We start from the raw sequence: 22,118 nt of genomic DNA on the forward strand, positions 1-22,118 counted from the left end.
CATAGCAATGCTTCAAACAAGACAACAACTGCCCATAACCCTACACATTCTTGCAAAACAACAGTTACCCATATTCTTTCTTCACGGCCCACGGCATGACCGGCAGTTCTGCACTGCTGCCCAATCCCAGATCACTAGGAACTGGAAATCCTTACCAATTTGGAAAAAGGGGAAAAACAGAAAAGTAGTGGTAAATGTCATCACTTTTTCTTCCCTGAGAAATCAGGAAATCTCTTCATGGAAGCCACTCATCCCCCTGGTTTTCACCAATAAGAAGGAAGCAAAGGGTATTAACACAGTAGAACATTCAGCTAGGCGGCCGGGCGCGGTGGCTCAAGCCTGTAATCCCAGCACTTTGGGAGGCCGAGACGGGCAGATCACGAGGTCAGGAGACGGAGACCATCCTGGCTAACGCGGTGAAACCCCGTCTCTACTAAAAAAAAAAAAAAACAAAAAAAAAACCATTCAGCTAGGTTGAACTAGTTGAGGAATTCAGATGCAGGCTCCCTTAGGTAATGAAGAAATTTGAAAAAAGAAAAAAATTTTTTTAAAGCCAAAGGAGCTAGCTTAAGCCCCTGATGAAAAGCCTCCTCCTGAAACGTAAGGCTAAGTGTACAAACAGAACCAAGGCGTCTGATATGCTATCGTCAAAGCCCAGCACCACCATGTATTGGTTTTCTCTAGAGCTGGAATTTTAAAAATCGAGAACTTGAAGGTACAGGAAGAATGAAAGACCAAGTAAAGGAGGAAGGCATTACAGAGACAAATCATTGGAGACATGCTCAGCTCCTTGGTGTCTGAAGAGGCGTGACACAAACGCAGAGCCCTTAGTAGTTGTGCAGGATGCTTCTGTTCACCTTGATGACTACAGAAGCAAGAGTCCTGTTTTAAAATCCTCACCCTATCATGGATGTTTAAGATAGTGACTAAAGCACTACGATGGCTGGATTCTTCAAACAAAAAAGCAGTACTTTGGGGGTTCTGGAGACTAGAAGCTTTTTTTAAAAGGTAAGGATGTCTTATCCAAAGCAAAGCAAAAGTTGAAAAGTGCTATAAAGTCCATTCCCCTGCTAAGTTAAAGCTTTTTAAAAAAAAAGATGCGAGAAGAAACCGCCACTGCTGCTTGGCCCACTCTTCATGTGGGCTTTTGGCGTCTCCTAGCTATACATTTCCTGGCTTCTGATGTGATCTGCTGAAAGAGGTCTTAAAAACCTGAAATAGGTAACAGCAATGCTGAATTAAAAGAGGAATGAGAAAAAGTGCTAAGGACTAGTCACACCTCTATCAGTCGACTCAGATGATCGGTTTTGGTAGTTATGGTTAACAGACATCTGTCTGAATCCTATCAGAGTCTTGAATCAGGCCATGTTAAACTGTGTATGAAACTATTCTTGTATGCCCCAAATCTCGACTTCTTCTCAATGACTGTATTTATATATACACTTGTATTCCTCCAAGTACTTGGATAAACGATGATACCTAGGATGTGACTGGACCCTAGATTTATATTACAGTTTCAAGAAGAGACAACCAACCATGTATAATGTATACATAACATTTTGTTCTTTAGAAAGTACAGAGGTCCTGGATAGATCACAGGAGGTTTGTCTCTTCAAGATAAACTTGTAACAAAATTACACTTATCTTGAAGTAACTTTGTACCAACAAAGTTTTTCAGTGACTTCATGCAAGCCAAAATAAAAAGACCAGCAGGTGAGTTCATTGCTTATAAGTCTGTGACTTTTAAAAACCCTACATTTACGTTATTAAATAGTAACTGCTGTGCAAAAGCTATCTGGTATTCCAGTGGGATTCTATGCTAGGAAATTAGATGTGCAGGAACGGGTGACAATGTATTTGATTTTATAGGACTCCTTATTTAGTTATCACAACCTCCTTCTTACTTTAACCTGTACATGCTAAATATAGTCTCTGCATCTCTCCTTGATTCTTTCATTCATCTTTTTCTATTCTTTAAAAAAGTAAAATAAAACTTTGGAATATCTCAGGGGCTTATTAAAGCTTGCAGATGCTGACAGTGAATAAACTTATACTCAAGACATTAAAAACAAAACTTCACAAACAATAATATTGCTTACATCCTCTGCTACATGTAATGTACACAAACATACCACAGCTGATGACAAGACACCCAGGAGAATTTGGATTGATAATCTTTTTTTTTTTTTTTTTGAGATGGAGTTCTCGCTCTGCTGCCCAGGCTGGAAGTGTGTGGCCAGATCTTCACTCCTCGCAAGCTCCGCCTCCCCGGGTTACGCCATTCTCCTGCCTCGGCCTCCCTGAGGTAGGCTGGGACTACAGGCGCCCCCACCTTGCCCCGGCTTAATTTTTTTTCTATTTTTAGTAAGAACGAGGTTTTCACCGTGTTAAGCCAGGATGGTATCGATATCTCTGACCATCCGTGAATCTGCAACGTCTCAGTCCTCCCAAAGTGCTGGGATTACAGGCTTGAGCCACCACGCCCGGCCGGATTGATAATCTCTACCAATAAAAGGAGCAATTTCAAAAACTAAAATGTGTAACGTGACTTTCTTTTTGAGACACAGTTTCGCTGTCACCCAGGCTAGAGTGCAGTGGCACGATCTCATCTCACTGCAATCTCCGCCTACTGGGTTCAAGCGATTCTCCTGCCTCAGCCTACCAAGTAGCTGGGATTACAGGCGCCTGCCACCATGCCTGGCTAATTTTTTTTTTGTATTTTTAGTAGAGACGGGGTTTCACCATGTTGGCCAGGCTGGTCTCGATCTCCTGACCTCAAGTGAGCCACCTGCCTCAGCCTCCCAAAGTGCTAGGATTACAGGTGTGAGCCACCGCACCCAGCCTGTAACATGACTTTCATACACTGCTTTTCCATTCTGTTCCCAATCCCTCTCCTGTAACACTTGATGGATACAAAAGGACAAGCGGATCCTGGGTATAACCAAGCCAAAAGTCCGCTTCACTTACACTTTGGTTCAACTAAAAAAGAACTTTAAAATGGTGATTTTCGGATTTGTTCTTTGGTCAGGCAGTATAAAGCTCTCTGAAAAAAGTCCCTTTACCTGGTTATAGTATGAAAACAGTCAAAATAGAAAATGTCAGTTTAGGAAAGAGATCTGTGTGTTCAGAATTTCTCAGAAAAAAAGAAAAAAATGTAGACAGGCAGACCCTAGCCCCAGATGCCAGATTCAACTGTCTTAGGACATCAAGAATAAAAGAGAACTAGCATTCAGAAGAGTAATATTTAAGTGGGTTAGCTTCTAAAAGGCCTAAATTAATAAATCTAATCCTTAAATAGGAACATGATAAATGATTTCTGAGCAGAGGATTTACCAACATTTTCCTTTATCAGTTTAAATCCTAATCTGGACCCAGACCCAGCCAGAGACTGTCATAATTTTCAAACGTAGAAATCAGTAGGAAATGCAAGCCACAGACTCTGCAAGGAGTAATCAGTTCTTTCCACACTGCCCCTGCCCCTCACCCACCGGGAGTGCACATCCCTCTACGGAGCGGCTTTGTACCCAACACTCAGATGTGAGAGTGGCCTTCTAACCAGCGGGGGATGTGGGTGCTTTGAAAACAGTAAGCGCTTTAAAAACGGGGTGGGACGTGTTATGGCTGGAGCTTGGGAAGAACCAGAATTTGCGCACATCCTCAGACTGTAATCATTATGAAGAAATATTTGATGGTAAAGGAAGAAATCATCTGGTGACCAGAACAAAATGGATTAAGACCAAACCCTCGGGAGATTACACAATAAGCCTTTCAGCAGTCATTGCTTACTGTTTTTCTTAAAAGGCTAAACTTAAGATTAAAGGGTGAATACTTCTATTGATTACTTGAATGGTTAAATAAGGATTTCAAGGCTGGCCATCTCTGAGACCTGGATGGGAAGTAAGTGGAAGGCACTTGCTCCCTAGGGAGGAGGGCCAGGTAAGTCTCCAGGCTGTGGAAACAGCGCCAGCAGTAGCTCTTGATGGGCCCAAGTCTGCGAGGTGCTGGGAGAGGGGAATGGCCTGTGTGGTTAGCCAGAGACGGGCTAGGGTCAGTGTGATTTCACAAGTAGAATGGTTACAAAATAAAATGTTTTTTTAATGGACTGAAAAAGTAAAGTGAGTCACCTTCGTTTTTAAAGGTGAGACTTAGCAAAGGAAGGATTTGAAGCAGTTTTTTACTATTTACAAAATGTCACTTAGAGTGGAGGTGGCCACCTTCAGTAGTTGAGGCAATGTCACATGAGATGGCCATAGAAGTGTGGTTCCTGGAGCTGGCTCACAAAGGCCACAGGCTGTCCTGGGTGAGGAAGGGTTCCTCTGAGGGAGCACCAAAAAGGCTCAGTCTTCTGTTTCTTCATATGTTGTCTCGTCAAAGGGCCTGTCCAGTAGAGGTACCAACCGATGGCGGGAATACTTCAGCTGCAATAGGTCCCCAACTTCATCTATCTCCTTTAAAGCCTAAAATACGCAAGAAAAGTAGAGGTCTGTCAGAGCCAGTAGGATGCAGGCATGCCTGGTGTTTTACTTTGCTAAAAACAATCATGGCAAGATTATCCTTCAGCAGGACTTATGTCTAGTGCATTTACAAGATCAGACTACAATACAGCTGTGGAAGGACCTGCTTTCTGAACAAGGCTTTCAAGCTCACCATGAATAATGGGTTGTGAATAGCCAGGTATGCAGAATAAAGGCTATAATTCAAAGTATGATATGCTTGGTAGAAAAAGTTATATGCACTCTGAACGCACAAAACCAACTAAAATTTGTCATCTCTCCCTTTTGTTTTTGAGATGGAGTCTCGCTCTGTTGCTCAGGCTGGAGTGCTGTGGCATCATCCGAGCTCACTGCAACCTCCACTTCCCAGGTTCAAGTGATTCTCCTGCCTCAGCCTCCAAATTAGCCAGGACTACAGGTGCCCGCCACCATGCTCAGATAATTTTTGTATTTTTAGTAGAGATGGGGTTTCACCATGTTCGCCAGACTGGTCTCAAACTCCCAACCTCAAGTGATCCACCACCTTGGCCTCCCAAAATGCTGAGATTACAGGTGTGAACAAATGAGCCCAGCAACTTCTTTTTCTTTTTGAGACAGAGTCTTGCTCTATTACCCAGGCTGGAATACAGTGGCACCATCTCAGCTCACTGCAACCTCTGCCTCCTGCATTCAAGAGATTCTCTGCCTCAGCCTCCTGAGTAGCTGGGACTATAGGCAAGTGCTATCACGCCCAGCTAATTTTTTGTAGAGACAGGGTTTTGCCATGTTGGCCAGGCTAGACTCGAACTCCTGGCATCAAGTTACCACCCACCTCTGCCTCCCAAGGTGTTAGGATTACAGGCGTAAGCCACTACACTGGGCGTCTTAAAGTTCATTTTTTTAAAAAATCAGTATGTGGAGAGAGAAAACCACCAACAGTATTACTGATGTATTCCAGCACAAGAAAAAATATTCTTCATTTCGAAATGTGAAAAACATAAAGCAAATAATAGCTGAACTTCAATGCGCTATCACAACAGCGGCACCGCTGAGAAGAGGTGTAAGTGAAAGCTCCATATGGAAACAATTTAAGTCTGAAATTAAGCTGGGAGAACCCATCAACCATTTATTCACCTGACCTCTGTGATAAGATTTATTAATTTAAGACAAAAGTCAAAGCCAGCCGGGCCTGGTGGCTTATGTCAGTACCCAGCACTTTGGGAGGCCCATGTGGGCGGATCACCCGAGGTCGGGAGTTTGAGATCAGCCTGACCAACATGGAGTAACCCCGTCTCTACTAAAAATACAAAATTAGCTGGGTGTGGTGGCGCATGCCTGTAATCCCAGCTACTCAGGAGGCTGAGGCAGGAGAATCGCTTGAACTCAGGAGGTGGAGGTTGCAGTGAGCCGAGATCACGCCATTGTACTCCAGCCTGGGCAACAAGAGCAAAACTCTGTTAAAAAAAAAAAAAAGTCAAGGCTGAACACGGTGACTCAAGCCTGTAATCACAGCACTTTGGGAGGCCAAGGCAGGCAGATCGCTTGAGCCCAGGAGTTTGAGACCAGCCTGGGCAACATAGCAAGACCCCATCTATTAAAAAAAAAAAAAAAAGCCAGGCATAGTCCCAGCTACTCTGGAGGCTGAGGTGGGAAGATCCCTTGAGGCCGGGAGGTGGAGGCTGCAGTGAGCTAAGATCATTATTACTGTACTCCAGTCTGGGTGAATGAGTGAGACCCTACCTCAAAATCATAATAAGACAAAAGCACACATGACTAAGATCACAAAGGAATGATCATTTATAAACTCTTGACTTCAGAAGAATCTAGAATGTTTTCATCAATGTAGAAAAGTAATCATTAGAAAAAAAAAATTCCTCAGTAGCCCAAGGGGATCTAGATTACAAGATTTCCTCTGATCCCACACCAAATATTTCAGACAAATCAGTATCATGTGAATAAAAGATGCCATTCTAAAGAGTGCTGACTCTTGTGTGGGGTGTGTGGGTATGTTAGGGACAGGGAGCCAGTACATGCATCACCATTCATTAACAAATAGTCTACACAGAACCTCTAGATCACAGGTAAGGTGGGTTCCTAGGAGAAAAACATGTATTCATTATACAGCTGAGTAACCCAATCCTCTAGGACAGCAATCCCGCCGCTCCCCTGAGCCAATATCCTTGCGCTTCCCATTTTAAAAAATAACAAAATTACAGCTTTGAGATACAATTCACATTCAACAAAATTCACTTTTAAAGTATACGATTCATTGCTTCTAAGTATATTCCGAGAATTGTGCAACTTTTGTCACTATCTAGTTTTAGAGTATTTTTATCACCCTAAAAAGCAACCCCATACTCACTCCTCCTTCCTCTCAGGCTGGCTGCCACCAATCTATTGTCTGACCCTATGGATTTTTGCCTGTTCTGGACATCTCTTATAAATGGAATCGTAAGTTACGTGGTCTTTGTTTTGCCTTCTTTCATTTAGCCTAATGTTTTCAAGGTTTATCCATGCTGTAAGGTCAAAACTTCCTTCTTCTGCATCCAGCTGACCTAGTACTGATTGTTGAAGAGACTGTTCTTTTCTCATTGACTGGTCTTGGCTCCCTTGTTGAAAATAAAGGGAGATGGCCATAGATGCTTGTACTTTATTTCTGAAATCTCAATTCTACTTCACTGGTCTATGTGTCCATCCTTATGCAAGTACTTGACTGTTGTAATTACTGTAGCTTTGTAGTAATTAGCTTTGTTTTAAAATTAAGAAGTGTGAGACCTCCCACTTTGGTTTTCCTTTTCAATACTATTTTAGCTATTCCCTCCCAGTTCCATATGAATTTGAGGACCAGCCTTTTAATTTCTGCAAAAAAGGGCTAGTGGCTTAGGGTCTCCCAGTCCATTTTTTTCTGAGAAATGTTGAACACTGGATCTGTAGGTTGCTACACTGCCATCTTAACAATATTAAATCTTCCAATCCATGAACATAGGATGTCATTCCATTTCTTTAAGACTTCTTTAATTTCTTTCAGGAAAGTTTTATAGTTTTCAATATACACATCTAAACATACAGTGTACAAGTGTAAATTAGCCAGTGGACAAGGGAAGGGCTTTCTTTTTCTTTTTCTTTTTTGAGACAGAGTCTCGCACTGTTGCCCGGGCTATAGTGCAATGGCGTGATCTCGGCTCACTGCAACCTCCGCCTCCCAGGTTCAAGCAGTTCTTCTGCCTCAGCCTCCCGAGTAGCTGGAATTACAGGCGCCTGCCACCACGCCCAGCTAATTTTTTGTATTTTTAGTAGAGATGAGGTTTCACTATGTTGGCCAGGCTGATCTCAAATGCCTGACCTCCCAAAGTGCTGGGATCACAGGCGTGAGCCACAGCACCCAGCCCGGAAAGGCTTTCTTAAGTTTATTACTAGGTATTTTATTCTTTTGAGTGTTACTGTAAAAGAAATTTTCATTTCTTCATTGCTGGTGTACAAAATCACTAATTTTTTGTGTGCTGATCTTTTACCATGCAACTTTGCTGAATTCATTTATTAGCTCTAGCTGTGCGTACGTGTGTGTGTGTGCGTGCATGTGTATTTTATAGCACTTTCTATATACAGAATCATGTCATGGGGCCCATTATTAAATGAAAATTAATTTGTATTTCATAATGGTCTAGTTCATGTTAGTTCCATAAAACATCATAAGACAAAATGACTTTAACAAATCCATGGTTTCAAAAAATGCACTTTATGCTTTAAAAACTAAATGGGAGGCAAAGCCCAACAATCCCTCAAGTGAATCCTATGAAAAGGATTAGAACTCTCAATTGGCAAACATATTTGTTGGCAACAGAAATCTCCTTAGATATCCTAGGGAGATATCCTGGTTATATCTAAATTCCTTCATGAATGTGTACAGTTCTCAGGAGTCAAAATTGTTGTCAGAAGGCGTGGATTACTGTCATAGATGCTGCTTATAGTTACATAAACTTTTTTTTTAAAGGCACGTTGAAACTCTGAGTTAACAGGTGAACATGAGAAAGAAAAAAGAAAACTCTTAAAACATCAATAGAGTAGGAGGGAAAGAAAAGCTGAAATCTCTAGGTTAAAAAAAAAAAGCAGAAATTCACCAGTAACATTTCTGAGAAATGAGAAAATCTATTGGAAAATCTGACAGGCATAATCAAAATAAAGAAAAAAAGATACAATATCAAAAAGCCAAATCTAACTGGATATTGTCAGAATGTGATTAAGAACAGGCTCACGACACTGTGCCGATAGTTAACAATACTGTATTCTACATGGAAAAATTTGGTAAGAGGATAGATCTCATGTGAAGTGTTCTTAGCACAATTCTGTTTTTTAAAAGGGAATACACTTATAGTCATAGAAATTTTGCTGTGTAGAAATAGAGAAAAAGTCAAAAATCTTTGGCTATTCAGGAATATAAAATGTCCATCAAATTGTTATAATGAACTTTTATAAAGAAGCATTCATAATGTTCTTTATTAGTAGCTCTTGCCAGGCGGTGGCTCACACCTGCAATCCCAGCACTTTGGGAGGCTGAGGCGGGCCGATCACCTGTGGTCGGGAGTTTGAGACCAGCCTGACCAACACGGAGAAACCCTGTCTGTACTAAAAATACAAAACTAGCTGGGTGTGGTGGCACATGCCTGTAATCCCAGCTACTCGAGAGGCTGAGGCAGGAGAATTGCTTGAACCCAGGAGGTGGAGGATGTAGTGAGCTGAGATTGCACCGTTGTACTCTAGCCTGGGCAACAAGAGTGAAACTCTGTCTCAAAAAAGAAAAAAAAGAAAAAAAAAAAGTAGTAGCTTTCTAACTCATTAATAGATATTTCTAGCAACCAATTTTATGCAAAAGTCATGTTCTAAAACTTTATAAACTCCCAGAGGGCAATACTGATTTAAACTCTGCAATCTTAGATTTGAAACAATAACATATTAAGAGAATATACAGCGATGAGAATATATTGAGATCATAAATAATTAAGCTCAGTAATAATGATCCCCAACTAGATGCCTGGCAGTGTGGTGGGTGCTGGGATATAGAATGAGTAAAACAGATTTGTTCCTATCCTCAATATTTATCTAATGGAGAAGACTGCTATTAAGTAATTATAAGTGTGAAGAATTTAGTAAGGGAGAATCTCAGGATTCCAAGGGAACACAGAGCAAGAAGGAGTGGGGCATCCCTAAGCAATTTTCCTTTAAGTGGAGATGTGAAGAATGAGTGGCAGTCAGCCAGGCAGAGGGGAGAGAAAGCTCAAGAGAGAAAATTTTAGACAGAACAACATACGAGAAAGCTTAGTGTAGAAATAGGTAGAGTGGAGGGAGAACTGTAGAGTCCATAGTGAGGGAGACAGTGGAGCAAGACAAAGCCGGAAAATTCTCCAGAGCTCTGATGATTCTGGTGACAGTTTTTTTGTAAAGGCCAACGTTTTCAGTAGCACTGTCACCTCCTCTGTCTTACTGGTAAATATCTTAGGTGCTCACAAGAACATCAAGGTCAATATATTATGAATTTCATCTAATATACAGGCCTTTTTAATAAAAGGCATATTTATATCAAGGGGAAAGTGCCTACTTACAGTATCAAGTATTTCTTTGGTATGAGCTGCTGACAGGCAAAACCTGGCTCTGGACTCAATAATTGGGGTGGCAGGAAATCCAACCACAACGACACCGATGTTCCGCTTCAGCATCTCCCGTCCAAAGGCGCTGCAAAGGGGAAAACAAGAAACAGAAACCAGGAGGAGTAAGAAAGCACTCATTACAGACGACTTGCTGTCCTCAGTGATTTAAACTTTTTGGTGATGCAGGCATTGGAGACTTCTAATAAGAGCTTCTTTTAACTCCTTTTAAAGTTAAAATTGATAGCTCACAAATACTTTTAAAGTCAATCCTGAGGCAGTCTTCTATATGGTGTCCTTCACAAAACTGAAATAACCAGCCTGGGCAACATGGCGAAATCCCGTCTCTACCAAAAATACAAAAATTAGCTGAGTGCGGTGGCATGCACCTGTAGTCCTAGCTACTCAGGAGGCTGAGGCATGAGCATCTCTTGAAGCCAGGAGGCAGAAGCTGTAGTGAGCCAAGATCACACCACTGAGCCTGAGCGACAGCCTGAGCAACGGAGCAAGATTCTGTCTCAAAAAACAAACAAACAAAAAAACAGTGTCCCTGATACATAATAGTGGTTCAGAGGCTTCAAAATGAACCTGTATTTAATTAAAATCTGGTCCTTGAAATGTTAAGCTTGGCAGTTTAACATGATTCCTCAAATTCTGAGGATTCTGCAGCTGTGGGGGATCTGCTATAACATGGCACATCTTTTCTTCTAGCAGAATGGCTGACTGGCATGACCTCTCCAGATCACGCATTTCTTTGATTGTCTTGGGAACAACACTGCTTCAGAATTCAGGGCTTCCTTTGGTGTCTGTAAGGCCAGTTCACCCGCTGGCTTCAACCGATTACTCAGACCACACAATTCGTGTTTCACAATCCTCCACCCCTACCAGAAGCCAAACTGGAGGCCTCTGGCCTTACTCCACATCTGTGTCTTGTCTAAATAACACATTCTAACTTTTATTTAATTTTGTCTACTAAATTATTTTATTTTATTATTATTTTTTTTTAGTCTCTCACTGTCGCCAGGTTGGAGTGCAGTGGTGCGATCTCGGCTCACCACAACCTCCACCTCCCGGCTTCTAGCAATTCTCCTGCCTCAGCCTCCCGAATAGCTGGGATTACAGGTGTGCGCCACCACACCCAGATAATTTTTGTATTTTTAGTAGAGACGGGGTTTCACCATGTTGGCCAGGATGCTCTTGATCTCCTGACCTTGTGAGCCACTGCACCAGGCCCCAATTATGTTGTTCTTTGTCTTTTCCTCTTGTTGACCTCCCTTATGTTTTAACTTCTCCTTTAAGCTATTTACAGCATTTGTTTGAGAATTAAAAAATCTGGCCGGGCCAGTGGCTCGTGCCTGTAATCCCAGCATTTTGGGAGGCCGAGCTGGGCAGATCACCTGAGGTCAGGAGTTGGAGACTGGCCTGGCCAACATGGTGAAACTCCATCTCCGCTAAAAAATACAAAGATTAGCCAGGTGTGGTGGCACACATCTGTAACCCAGCTACTGGGGAGGCTGAAGCACAAGATTTGCTTGAACCCAGGAGGTGGAGGTTGCAGTAAGCCAAGATTGCGCCACTGCACTCCAGCCTGGGCAATAGAGATCCTGCACATTTGGCATTACATTAATGCCAGCTTTTCAGCCTTTTCTCACTCTCTGTAGTACCAGTACATCTTCCTCAACACACCTCCTTTGTGTCAGCATGAACCTGGGTGCCCTGTAACTTCAGCACAGGCTCCCAAACTGTCTAGTGCCTTATTCTAATTCTTCTTCACCTTCTCTAACTCTTTCCTAATTCAAGTATACACAGTCAGTTGCACCTATATAGAATAAAGGAGACATAGCCTTCTTTAAAGAGAGAGCTCTAAACTGAGTCCTTTGGATCTGATAACTCTTCGTGTTTGTTTATGAGAATTCCACCTAAAGAAGAATGAAGAAAATCCTTCTCCATATCCCCTCTGAAGCCATAATACTGACTACCCATATGACTTCATGTTGAAACCCGAATTCCTCTTTTTCTCTCAGGGAGCACCTTTTCCTTACTTCCCTTTTGTTTTCTTTGAATCACATCACTTCCAGGCTCCCTGATTTAATTTCCTCTCCCATATTCACTTCAGTAAACACTTACTGAGTGTCGGAGACTGTGGTGGACACGGGGGATTCAAAAATTTGTAAAATTGCTCCTTCAATGAGTTCAAACTGGAGAAATGCTTTAAGATCCAGCTCAAAACTCACCCATCCAATAAGATGTGCCTTTCTTACTGAGCTTGTACTCAGCAGGTCACTCCTTTATTCTACATCTTCAGGGCCACTTTGCATATAATAAAATTTGTTCAGTATAATTACTGTTCATTTGCTTTTCAAATATCTTCTGGTTTCATTATATATCTGGACTTCTCAAATACATTGAAAGCTATCGTAGGGCAAGATTTTCCATTATGTATGCCTCGTACAAACCAAAGAAGCTGGTGTAATCTGCACACCTGGCAAGTATCCAGTAATACACTCTGATAAAACCTCTCTGACCTCATGGCCCATTGCTCCCCGTGGGGCACTGTGCTCCAATTCTAGGGACTTCTTTGCTACTCTTAGGTCACCTAAGCAAGCTCGCTCCTGCACTGTGGCCTTTGCACAGATGCTTCTTTCTCCAATGATTAACTGTCAGCTCCTTCAAATCTTCGCTCAGATGTCACTTTTCCTTCCCATGGAGGCTTACTTACCCTGACCACGCTATTTAGTAGTGTTATCTGCCCGCCCACAGGGCACTCTCAACTCCCCATATAGGTCCTGCTCTATTTTTTTCCATAGCACTTGACACCTTCTAACATAGTACACAGTTCATTTATTATGTCTGTCTGACTGTTGCCCCCTACTAGACTGTAAGCTCCACAAGGACAGAGATGTTTGTATTTTATTCATTGAGCTATCCCAGGCCCCTAGAGAGTACATGAAACTCAAATGTTTAATGAAAGAAGAACAAATTAACATACCTAACAATTTGGAATTCACTATTTGATCTATGGCATATGTACCAAATGAAAGTTAACACAATAAGGACAAGACCATTTTCCCTAACAAAATACATAAGCCCTAGTCTCACATCACAGATAAGTATAAGGACAGACTAGTCTGTGATCTGCAACAAAACATACCCAATTTTGGCAGGCATGTAGAGCATCAAAGGCACTACTGGAGAGTCTTCATTTCCATAGATGATGAAGCCCATCTCTTTCAGGCGTCTCCTGAAATACCTGGTGTTTTCAGCTAACTGTTGTACACACTCTTTACCTGGAAAGTCATGGTGAGAGAAAATAAAAGAATATTAAGTAAAAAGGAATGGAAAAAAAGACAGCAATCTCCTCTATCTCCATTCTACCTAATCAGTTCTGTTTCGTTTTTTTTCCATTTCACCATAAAATATTTTACACAGTAAACTGAAAGGACTATAAATGTAAAATGTCTCATTTTGTATTCTGTCATTCTACCTGTTAACAGCAGAAGTTATAATAATGTAAAAAACGTTTAATGGAGCATTAGCGTCCTCAAAGAATTTCAGCCATAACCCCTCACTGAGCACTCCACAAATCCCTTGACAGTAGCGGGGTATTTATGATTATCTTCATATGATAGGTCGGGAGACTCTCACCAAGGTGGTGACATGCCTACAGTTGCACAACAGTGTGTGCCACATTACAAGTAGCAAGTGGCACAGCTTCAACTAGAATTTACGTCTTCTAACTTTAAGATTCATTCCAATCAACTGTGATGCAAATGAATTTTACACATGAGACCAGAGATGAAGCGATTTAGGCCCTCAGATTTTCATCTTCTGAGTTTCATTTTGTTGTTTCCTTACAATTCTTTTTTCTTTTTTTTTGAGATGGCATCTCGCTCTGTTGCCCAGGCTGGAGTACAACGACATGATCTCAGCTCACTGCAATCTCTGCTTCCCAGGTTCAAGCGATTCTCCTGTCTCAGCTTCCTGAATAGCTGGGGTTACAGGCGCACACTACCACTTCCAGCTAATTTTTGTATTTTTAGTAGAGAGAGGGTTTCGCCATGCTGGCCAGGCTGGTCTCGAACGCTTAACCTCAAGTGATCCGCCCACCCTGGACTCCCAAAGTGCTGGGATTATAGACGTGAGCCACCGCGCCCAGCCTGTTTCCTTAAAATTCTTACCAGACAGCAGTAGCATATCTGTAATAGTATAAAATCATATCTTTAATCCTATTGTGCTCATCTTCCCTAAAACACAAATGGATTAAAATGCACATTTCTGTAATTGCGAACTGACTAAATAATTGGGCAGGTTTTGACATTATGGTAAGTCAATCTTTGAAAAGATATCCAAATAATTGTTCTGTTATACAGAGCAATGCAATAAATTTAAAAGATCCACTTGTAAAAGGCTAAGAACTATTTTAGAATCTTCTCAACCATAAATACTCATGAATAAAAAAGGCTGCAGTAATTTTCATATATAGATTATAAAATCAGCAATTTTTTTTTCTTTTTTGAGACGGAGTCTTGCTCTGTCGCCCAGGCTGGAGTGCAGTGGCGCAATCTTGGCTCACTGCAAGTTCCACCTCCCGGGTTTACGCCATTCTCCTGCCTCAGCCTTCCAAGTAGCTGGGACTACAGGCGCCCGCCACCTCGCCCGGCTAATTTTTTGTATTTTTAGTAGAGACGGGGTTTTACCGTGTTAGCCAGGATGGTCTCGATCTCCTGACCTTGTGATCTGCCCACCTTGGCCTGCTAAAGTGCTGGGATTACAGGCGTGAGCCACCACGCCCGGCCAAAGTTCTTATTTTTAAAAATCCAAACATGACACATAAGTTCTTATGACAAATTAACCAGACATACAGATAGCTAACAAATGTCCTTAGAATTGGAATAGTAACATATCCATCATTCATGGGAAGCTACTCTAGATAAGCTGGCCACAAATAAGTCAAAATTAATACTCTTTATGCAGATAATTTCAAGTTGATCAGAGAAAAACACTCAAGCTTAGACTAGCCTCGTGTGAACACTGAAGAGCATCATTTATGTCATCATTTAAGTTACAAAGAAGAAAGCAGACGTTAAAGTGTGTTACATTTAAGTATGTTGGGAACTGATGAGCCAAGTACCCTAATTTCCCCCTAGAAATATCAATACATGCTTAATCTGCATTTAGAAGATGAGACTCCTTTCAGTCATGGAGTACCAGAGACTGGATTTACCTTCCTGCTGTAAACAATAGGAAACTGGACAAAGTACATAAACAATGACTTCTAGACACTGAGCCACGGGGAGGGCCAGACTGCGTTGACTGAAGGCAGGCCACAGGCTGCTGCACAGGGAAGGAGGGCCCAGTCTTGCCAGCTGAGGACATCTGAGATTGGAGTGGAGAGCTGTCAGTTGAGATCAGAGCTGGGGCGCTGTGGGGGCTAGAATTTGCTGGGCAGTGTACAGGAGCAGGGAGCGGGGGTGTGATGAGAGTGCTTTAGGGATCTGCAGAGGGGTCCCTTTGAACTTTGGGAAGAGTACTGATTTGTAAACACACGAAAAGAAGCTAGCAGAGGCTGGGGAAAAGATCCATCAGAAAGCAATAGGCCAAAGAATTTCTGCACTCACATGGAGCTGGGAATAGTTTGTATTTTTATCCACCAAAATGTAAAGATCTTATAATATGTGGGTTATCTAACAGAGTCCTCAGAAGGGGACTCTACTCCTATCACCTTAGTAGTGGAGATAAATTAACCCTAGACTAAAAATTGGTCTGAACCACCCTAACCTTAAAAGCAAGCCTTGCAAGGAACCTGTTGATTCCAGGAACAAAGTCCAATATTACCTAAAGGAAAACAACAAGATATAGAACCTACCAATGTAAAATTAACAATGTCCAACATATAATTTTAAAATTCTAGGCATTCAAAGAAACAGGAAAATATGATGTACAACCAGCGGAAAAGTCAGTTAATAAAAACCGACCAGAAATAACAGTGTTAGCAGATACGGATGTTAAAGGCCATTATAAATATGATCTATATGTTCAAAAAGGTAAAAGAAACATGAGGAGAGAAATATATAAAAAGGAACAAATGATTACTACGGCAACAATGCTGATGAATCTCAAAACTTATATAACGTTCATTGAAATAACCCAGATGTGAGACTGCACACTGTATGAATTTGTTTGTATGAAACTCTAAAAAGACATACTATAATGACAGAAAACAGATTCATGGTTGCCAGAAAGTATGGGAAGGGGGCTAATAGCAAAGGGGCAGGAGGGAACTTTCAGGAGAGATGATGAAAATATTCTAACCTTGATTGTGGCATGGTTATAAGATTGGATACATGGGGCTGGGCGCAGTGACTCACGCCTGTAATGCCAGCACTTTGGGAGGCCGAGGCAGGTGGATCATCTGAGCTCAGGACTTCGAGACCAGCCTGGCCAATGTGGCAAAAACCCATCTCTACTAAAAGCGCAAAAATTAGCCAGGTGTGGTGGCGGGTGCCTGTAATCCCAGCTACTAGGGAGGTTGAGGCAGGAGAATTGCTTGAACCTGGGTGGTGGAGGTTGCAGTAAGCTGAGATCGCCCCACTGCACTCCAGTCTGGGTGACAGAGGGAGACTCTGTCTCAAATAAAATAAAATAAAATAAATAAAATATAAAAAGACTGGATATATGTCAAAACTCATGGAATTTATTAGTTTAGTGTACATTAATTTTTTCTGCATCCAACTGACCATTTTGCAACTCACCACTTTTTTTTTTCCTTTTCTTTTTTGAGACAAGGTCTTACCATGTCACCCAGGCTGGAGGGCAGGGGCACAATCTTGACTCACTGCAACCTCTGTCTCCTGGGCTCAAGGGATCCTTCCGCCTTACTCTCCCGAAGCTAAGACTACAGGTGTGCATCAACACGCCCAGCTAATTTTTTGTTTTATTTTTTGTAGAGATGAAATTTCACCATTGTTACCTAGGCTGGTCTGGATGTCCTGGGCTCAAGTGATCCACCTGCCTGACCTCCCAAAGTGCTGGGATTACAGGTGTGAGCCACCATGCCACCCAGCCACCACCTTTTAAAAAATCACAAACCTTTTAGCTATCTAATCACAAATTAACTAGCCTCTGTTAAAAAAAAAAAAAGTTTTTTCAAACTAAAAATGGAACTACCATACAATCCAGCAATCCCACTACTGCTGTTTATACAAATAAAAGGAAATCAGTGTATCAAAGGGATATGTGCACAGCTACATTTACTGCAACACTATTCACAATAGCCACGATACGGAATCAATCTAAGTATCAGCAGATGAATGGATAAAGAAAATGTGGCGATACACACAATGGAATACTATACAGCCATGAAAAGAATGAAATGCTGCCATTTGCGCAACATGGATGGCACTGAAGGTCATGATGTTAAGCGAAATGAGCCAGGCATGGAAAGACACATGTCGCATGTTCTAACTCATGTGGGAGCTAAAAAAGTTGATCTCGCGGAGGTAGAGAGTAGAACAGTGGTTACCAGAGGCTGGGAAGGGTAGGGAAAGGGGGATTGAAGAGAGGTTGGTTAATGGGTACAAACATATAGTTAAATAGGAGGAATAAATTATAGCATTTGATAGCACAGGATGACTACAGTTAACAATAGTTTACCGTGTATTTCAAAATAGCTAGAAGAGCTGAAATGTTCTAAACACAAAGAAATAATAAATGTTTGAGGTGATGCATATCCTAAGTACTTGATTTGATCAGAGTATTTGATACTGTATGCATGTATCAAAATATCATATGTACCCCATAAATATTATTATGTAGCAATTTTTAAAAAAGGAAAGCCAGGCACAGTGGTGTGATTCTGGCTACTTGGGTGGCTGAGGCAGGAGGATCTCTGGAGTCAGAAGTTCGGTGCTGTAGTGAGCTATGATTGCACCTGTTAACAGCCACTGCACTCCAGCCTTGGTAACATAGTGAGACTCTTGTCACTTACGAAAAATTAGCCAGGCACACTGGCTCATGCCTGTAATCCCAGCACTTTGGGAGGCCAAGGTGGGTGGATCACCTGAGGTCAGGAGTTTGAGACTAGCCTGACCAAATGGAGAAGTTCCATCTCTACTAAAAATACAAAATTAGCCAGGCATGGTGGCACACGCTTGTAATCCCAGCTACTCGGGAGGCTGAGGCAGGAGAATCGCTTGAATCTGGTAGGCAAAGGTTGCCGTGAGCTGAGATCACGCCATTGTACTCCAGCCTGGGCAATAAGAGCAAAACTCCATCTCGGAAAAAAAAAAAAAGAAAATTTAAAAAAATTTAAAAAGGGTTGGGCTCGGTGGCTCATGCCTGTAATCCCAGCACTTTGGGAGGCTGAGGCGGGCAGATCACGAGGTCAGGAGATTGAGACCATCCTGGCTAACATGGTGAAACCCCGTCTCTACTAAAATACAAAACAAAATTAGCTGGGCGTGGTGGCGGGTGCCTGTAGCCCCAGCTACTTGGGAGGCTGAGGCGAGAGAATGGCGTGAACCCAGGAGGCGGAGCTTGCAGTGAGCCGAGATTATGCCACTGCACTCCAGCCTGGGTGACAGAGTGAGACTCCATCTCAAGTAAGTAAGTAAGTAAGTAAGTAAATAAATAAATAAATAAATAAAGTGGTCTGTTATCCTTTAAAATTGCTAGGCTGAACCATCAAACTGCCAATATGCTACCATTTTTGACCTTAAAACAGGCAATTTCTTATAGTTTAACCTATTAATTTCAAAGAGAGTAACAGGAAAATAAAAGTAGTAAAATAAATGTAGACAAATCAGTAAGCCCTGGCATTTACACATGTTGGAAAATAGTTATCTCTTGCTTTTGAAGTGAAACTGAATCTTAACAGACAACACAGTTACCTACTTTGACTTGAATATCATATAAAATACCAGTTAATATTTATGCAAGAAGACCAATTGCTATTTAACGCCAATCTAGTAGCTCAGTCCTAATGATTTTTCACTGCAGAGTTTCAGCAAGTATCTGGTCTAATACAGACTTGAAACAAAGAAGAAAGTTTCGCATTGTTTAAAAAAAATACTAACTCTTAAAAGGTTTTTATCTTTGGCTCAGAAAGAACACAGATGGAAATATAAGAGGTCAGAATTCTTTCCTACTTTTCAAACATAAATCTTTACTTTTAAGGGTGATAAAAGCATAAAAGCAATTTGGAGGAGAAAATCTGTACTGACTCTTGAACTTTACAAATAAACTTCACTGTGTGGCTGTCCTTTTGGACTTCTTCAATATGGTTTGTTAGAATAAAACTATTTTTAGGAACTCTACTGTAAAAAATCTACAGCTTGGCATGGAAGAGAAAGAGAAAAGTAAATATGTAGTTAATTTCTTAGAAAATGCAGATAACCTTAATAGGTCATTTTTAGGCTTCAACCTCTTTACAATAAATTTTATTCTCAGGAAGGAAGGAACAGATATAAAAGATCAATAGGCTGTAACAGCATCATTAGATTATTTAGTTCTTTTTTTTTTTTCCGACAGAGTCTCACTCTGTCACCCAGGCTGGAGTGCAGTGGCGTGCTCTTGGCTCACTGCCAGCTCCACCTTCCGGGTTCATGACATTCTCCTGCCTCGGCCTCCTGAGTAGCTGGGACTACAGGAATCCACCACCACACCTGGCTAATTTTCTGTATTTTTAGTAGAGATGGGGTTTCACCGTGTTAGCCAGGATGGTCTCAATCTCCTGACCTCATGATCCATCCACCTCGGCCTCCCAAAGTGCTAAGATTACAGGTGTGAGCCACCACGCCCGGCCTCTTTTTTTTTTTTTTTTTAAATTGAGACAGAGTGTCACTCTGTTGCCCAGGCTGGAGTGCAATGGTGTGATCTCAGCTCACTGCAATCTCTGCCTCCCAGGCTCAAGCGATTCTCCTGCCTCAGCTTCCTGAGTAGCCGGGATTACAGGCACACACCACCATGCCTGGCTAATTTTTTGTATTTTTAGTAGAGACAGGGCTTCACTTTGTTGGCCAGGCTGGTCTTGAACTCCTGACATCAAGTGATCCATCGCATCCGGCCTAGATTTAGTTATTTTAAGGAACTAGAAGGCCTTAAAAAGGATGGAGGGTAGAGGTTGAAGGAGCACCACAATTAATTATCTACCTACTGGTCACCACTAGATATTGATAACCTTCAATCACGTTTACAAAACAGAGTTAGATTTAGAGAACTATCTTTATTAATCACTGCCAAACAGATTTAAGGTGTAGCCATTCCATTTCAGTTATTTTTAAAAGGAATATTTTATCAAGTCTTAATCCCAATTTCTCAAGATTCTCAGCCATGCATATAATCTTAAGGTTAGAAGGAACTACTATAGTATTACTGAAATAAACTCCATACGCCCTCCTAGATAGGTATCACTTAGAACAGACAGTGTTCTATAAATTTTCTGTATGCTCAAAACTGTTTTTGTTTTTTTTTTTTTTTTTTTTGGAAACCAGGAAAAGATCCATGTAATAAAGTTAAGAGATATAAAGGCAGCAGACATTTTTGTCTTAAACTAGTACTATTTAGCATTATACTTCAAAGAATAGAGCGTGTACTCACCTGCTTAAGTAGTAATATGATTTCCAGTTTAGCTGATGAGCTTTTATACAACTTATACCATAACCAACAAAAACATGTTTGAGCCTGCAGCTTCAAAAATAACATTTCTGGTGTTAACTGAAATCTTTCAAAATAAAGGACACAAATATTAAGGATGTTCACCAGAGCTGATCCCCTAACTCATATTATACTTCATTACACAGCTCCTGATCTTAGATTTTCTGAATATGCTGATATCATCTGTCTTCCAGAGGAAAAATAAAATCACTGCTACTCCTCCAACTTACACTTTCCAATTAATTACGGTGCACTGAAAGAGTTAGAAATTGAAGAACTTCCCCGTCCCTCTTTTCTTCTTCTATTTTTTTTTGAGATGGAGTTTTGCTCTTGTTGCCCAGACAGGAGTGCAACGGCGCAATCTCGGCTCACTGCAACCTCTGCCTCCTGGGTTCAGGCAATTCTCCTGCCTCAGCCTCCCAAGTAGCTGGGATTACAGGCATGCACCACCACGCCTGGCTAATTTTGTATTTTTAGTAGAGATGGGGTTTCTCCATGTTGGTCAGGCTGGTCTCAAACTCCTGACCTCAAGTGATCTGCCCACCTCAGGTGATCTGCCCGCCTCAGCCTCCCAAAGTGCTGGGATTACAGGCGTGAGCCACGACACCCAGCACCCCCACTTTTCTTCTTAAAGGTTATATTCTCAAAGCAGGTAAAAGTTTTCTATACCAGTTCAGGGTCCCACAAACAGATAGCTCCAAGAATGGTTTCAATTAGTTTTCAGCATTAACTAGGAATTACAGACATAAAGCAGACTAAAATATGGAAAAATATTACCCATCATCTAGCTCTAATATATAATGTAATAGCAAACCGAGGCTGTTTCATATCTCTCTCATTTAATAATTTATTATAAGAAGTGAAGCTAACTGTCAACCTTTTACTTTAACCATCTGTTTCAAAGGTCTTAGTCTCACTCTTGTCGCCCAGGCTGGTGTGCAATGGTGCGATCTCAGCTCACTGCAACCTCTGCCTCCCGGGTTCAAGAGATTCTCCTGCCTCAGCCTCCTGAATAGCTGAGATTACAGGCGCCCGCCACCACACCCAGCTAATTTTTTTGTATTTTTTAGTAGAGACGGGGTTTCACCATGCTGGCCAGACTGGTCTGGAACTCCTGACCTCAAGTGATCCGCCTGCCTCAGCCTCCCAAAATGCTGGGATTACAGGCATGAGTCACCGTGCCCAGACTTATTTTTGTTATTTAGAATTATATACCTTTTCTCATATTTTACTTTGGTTGGATTATACTATAGAGACAGAAGGAACACATTTCATTCCTGTGATGTTTCTCTTTGAAAACATTTTTTTTTTTTTTTTTTTTACAAATATGCCTTTTCTAGGACAGTTGAAACCA

The 22,118-nt window shown here is 41.5% G+C and overlaps 1 protein-coding gene across 1 annotated transcript in view; it reads right to left on the bottom strand.

Moving 5' to 3' along the window:
* Window positions 1-4,071: 4,071 nt before the first annotated feature.
* SPTLC2 (serine palmitoyltransferase long chain base subunit 2) overlaps window positions 4,072-22,118 on the bottom strand; it is a 105,472-nt gene continuing 87,425 nt past the window's right edge. Inside the window, exons 10-12 of the mRNA XM_017880651.1 lie at window positions 13,263-13,398; window positions 10,070-10,199; window positions 4,072-4,457 (exon numbers count right to left, since the gene is read on the bottom strand). Of these exons, the coding sequence (XP_017736140.1) occupies window positions 4,338-4,457; window positions 10,070-10,199; window positions 13,263-13,398 (386 nt within the window). The 3' untranslated portion in view covers window positions 4,072-4,337. The remainder of the gene's footprint in view (window positions 4,458-10,069; window positions 10,200-13,262; window positions 13,399-22,118) is intronic.

This window comes from Rhinopithecus bieti, unplaced genomic scaffold (genome assembly GCF_001698545.2).
Source record: "Rhinopithecus bieti isolate Rb0 unplaced genomic scaffold, ASM169854v2 scaffold_11380, whole genome shotgun sequence".
Classification (NCBI taxonomy): Eukaryota; Metazoa; Chordata; class Mammalia; order Primates; family Cercopithecidae; genus Rhinopithecus; species Rhinopithecus bieti.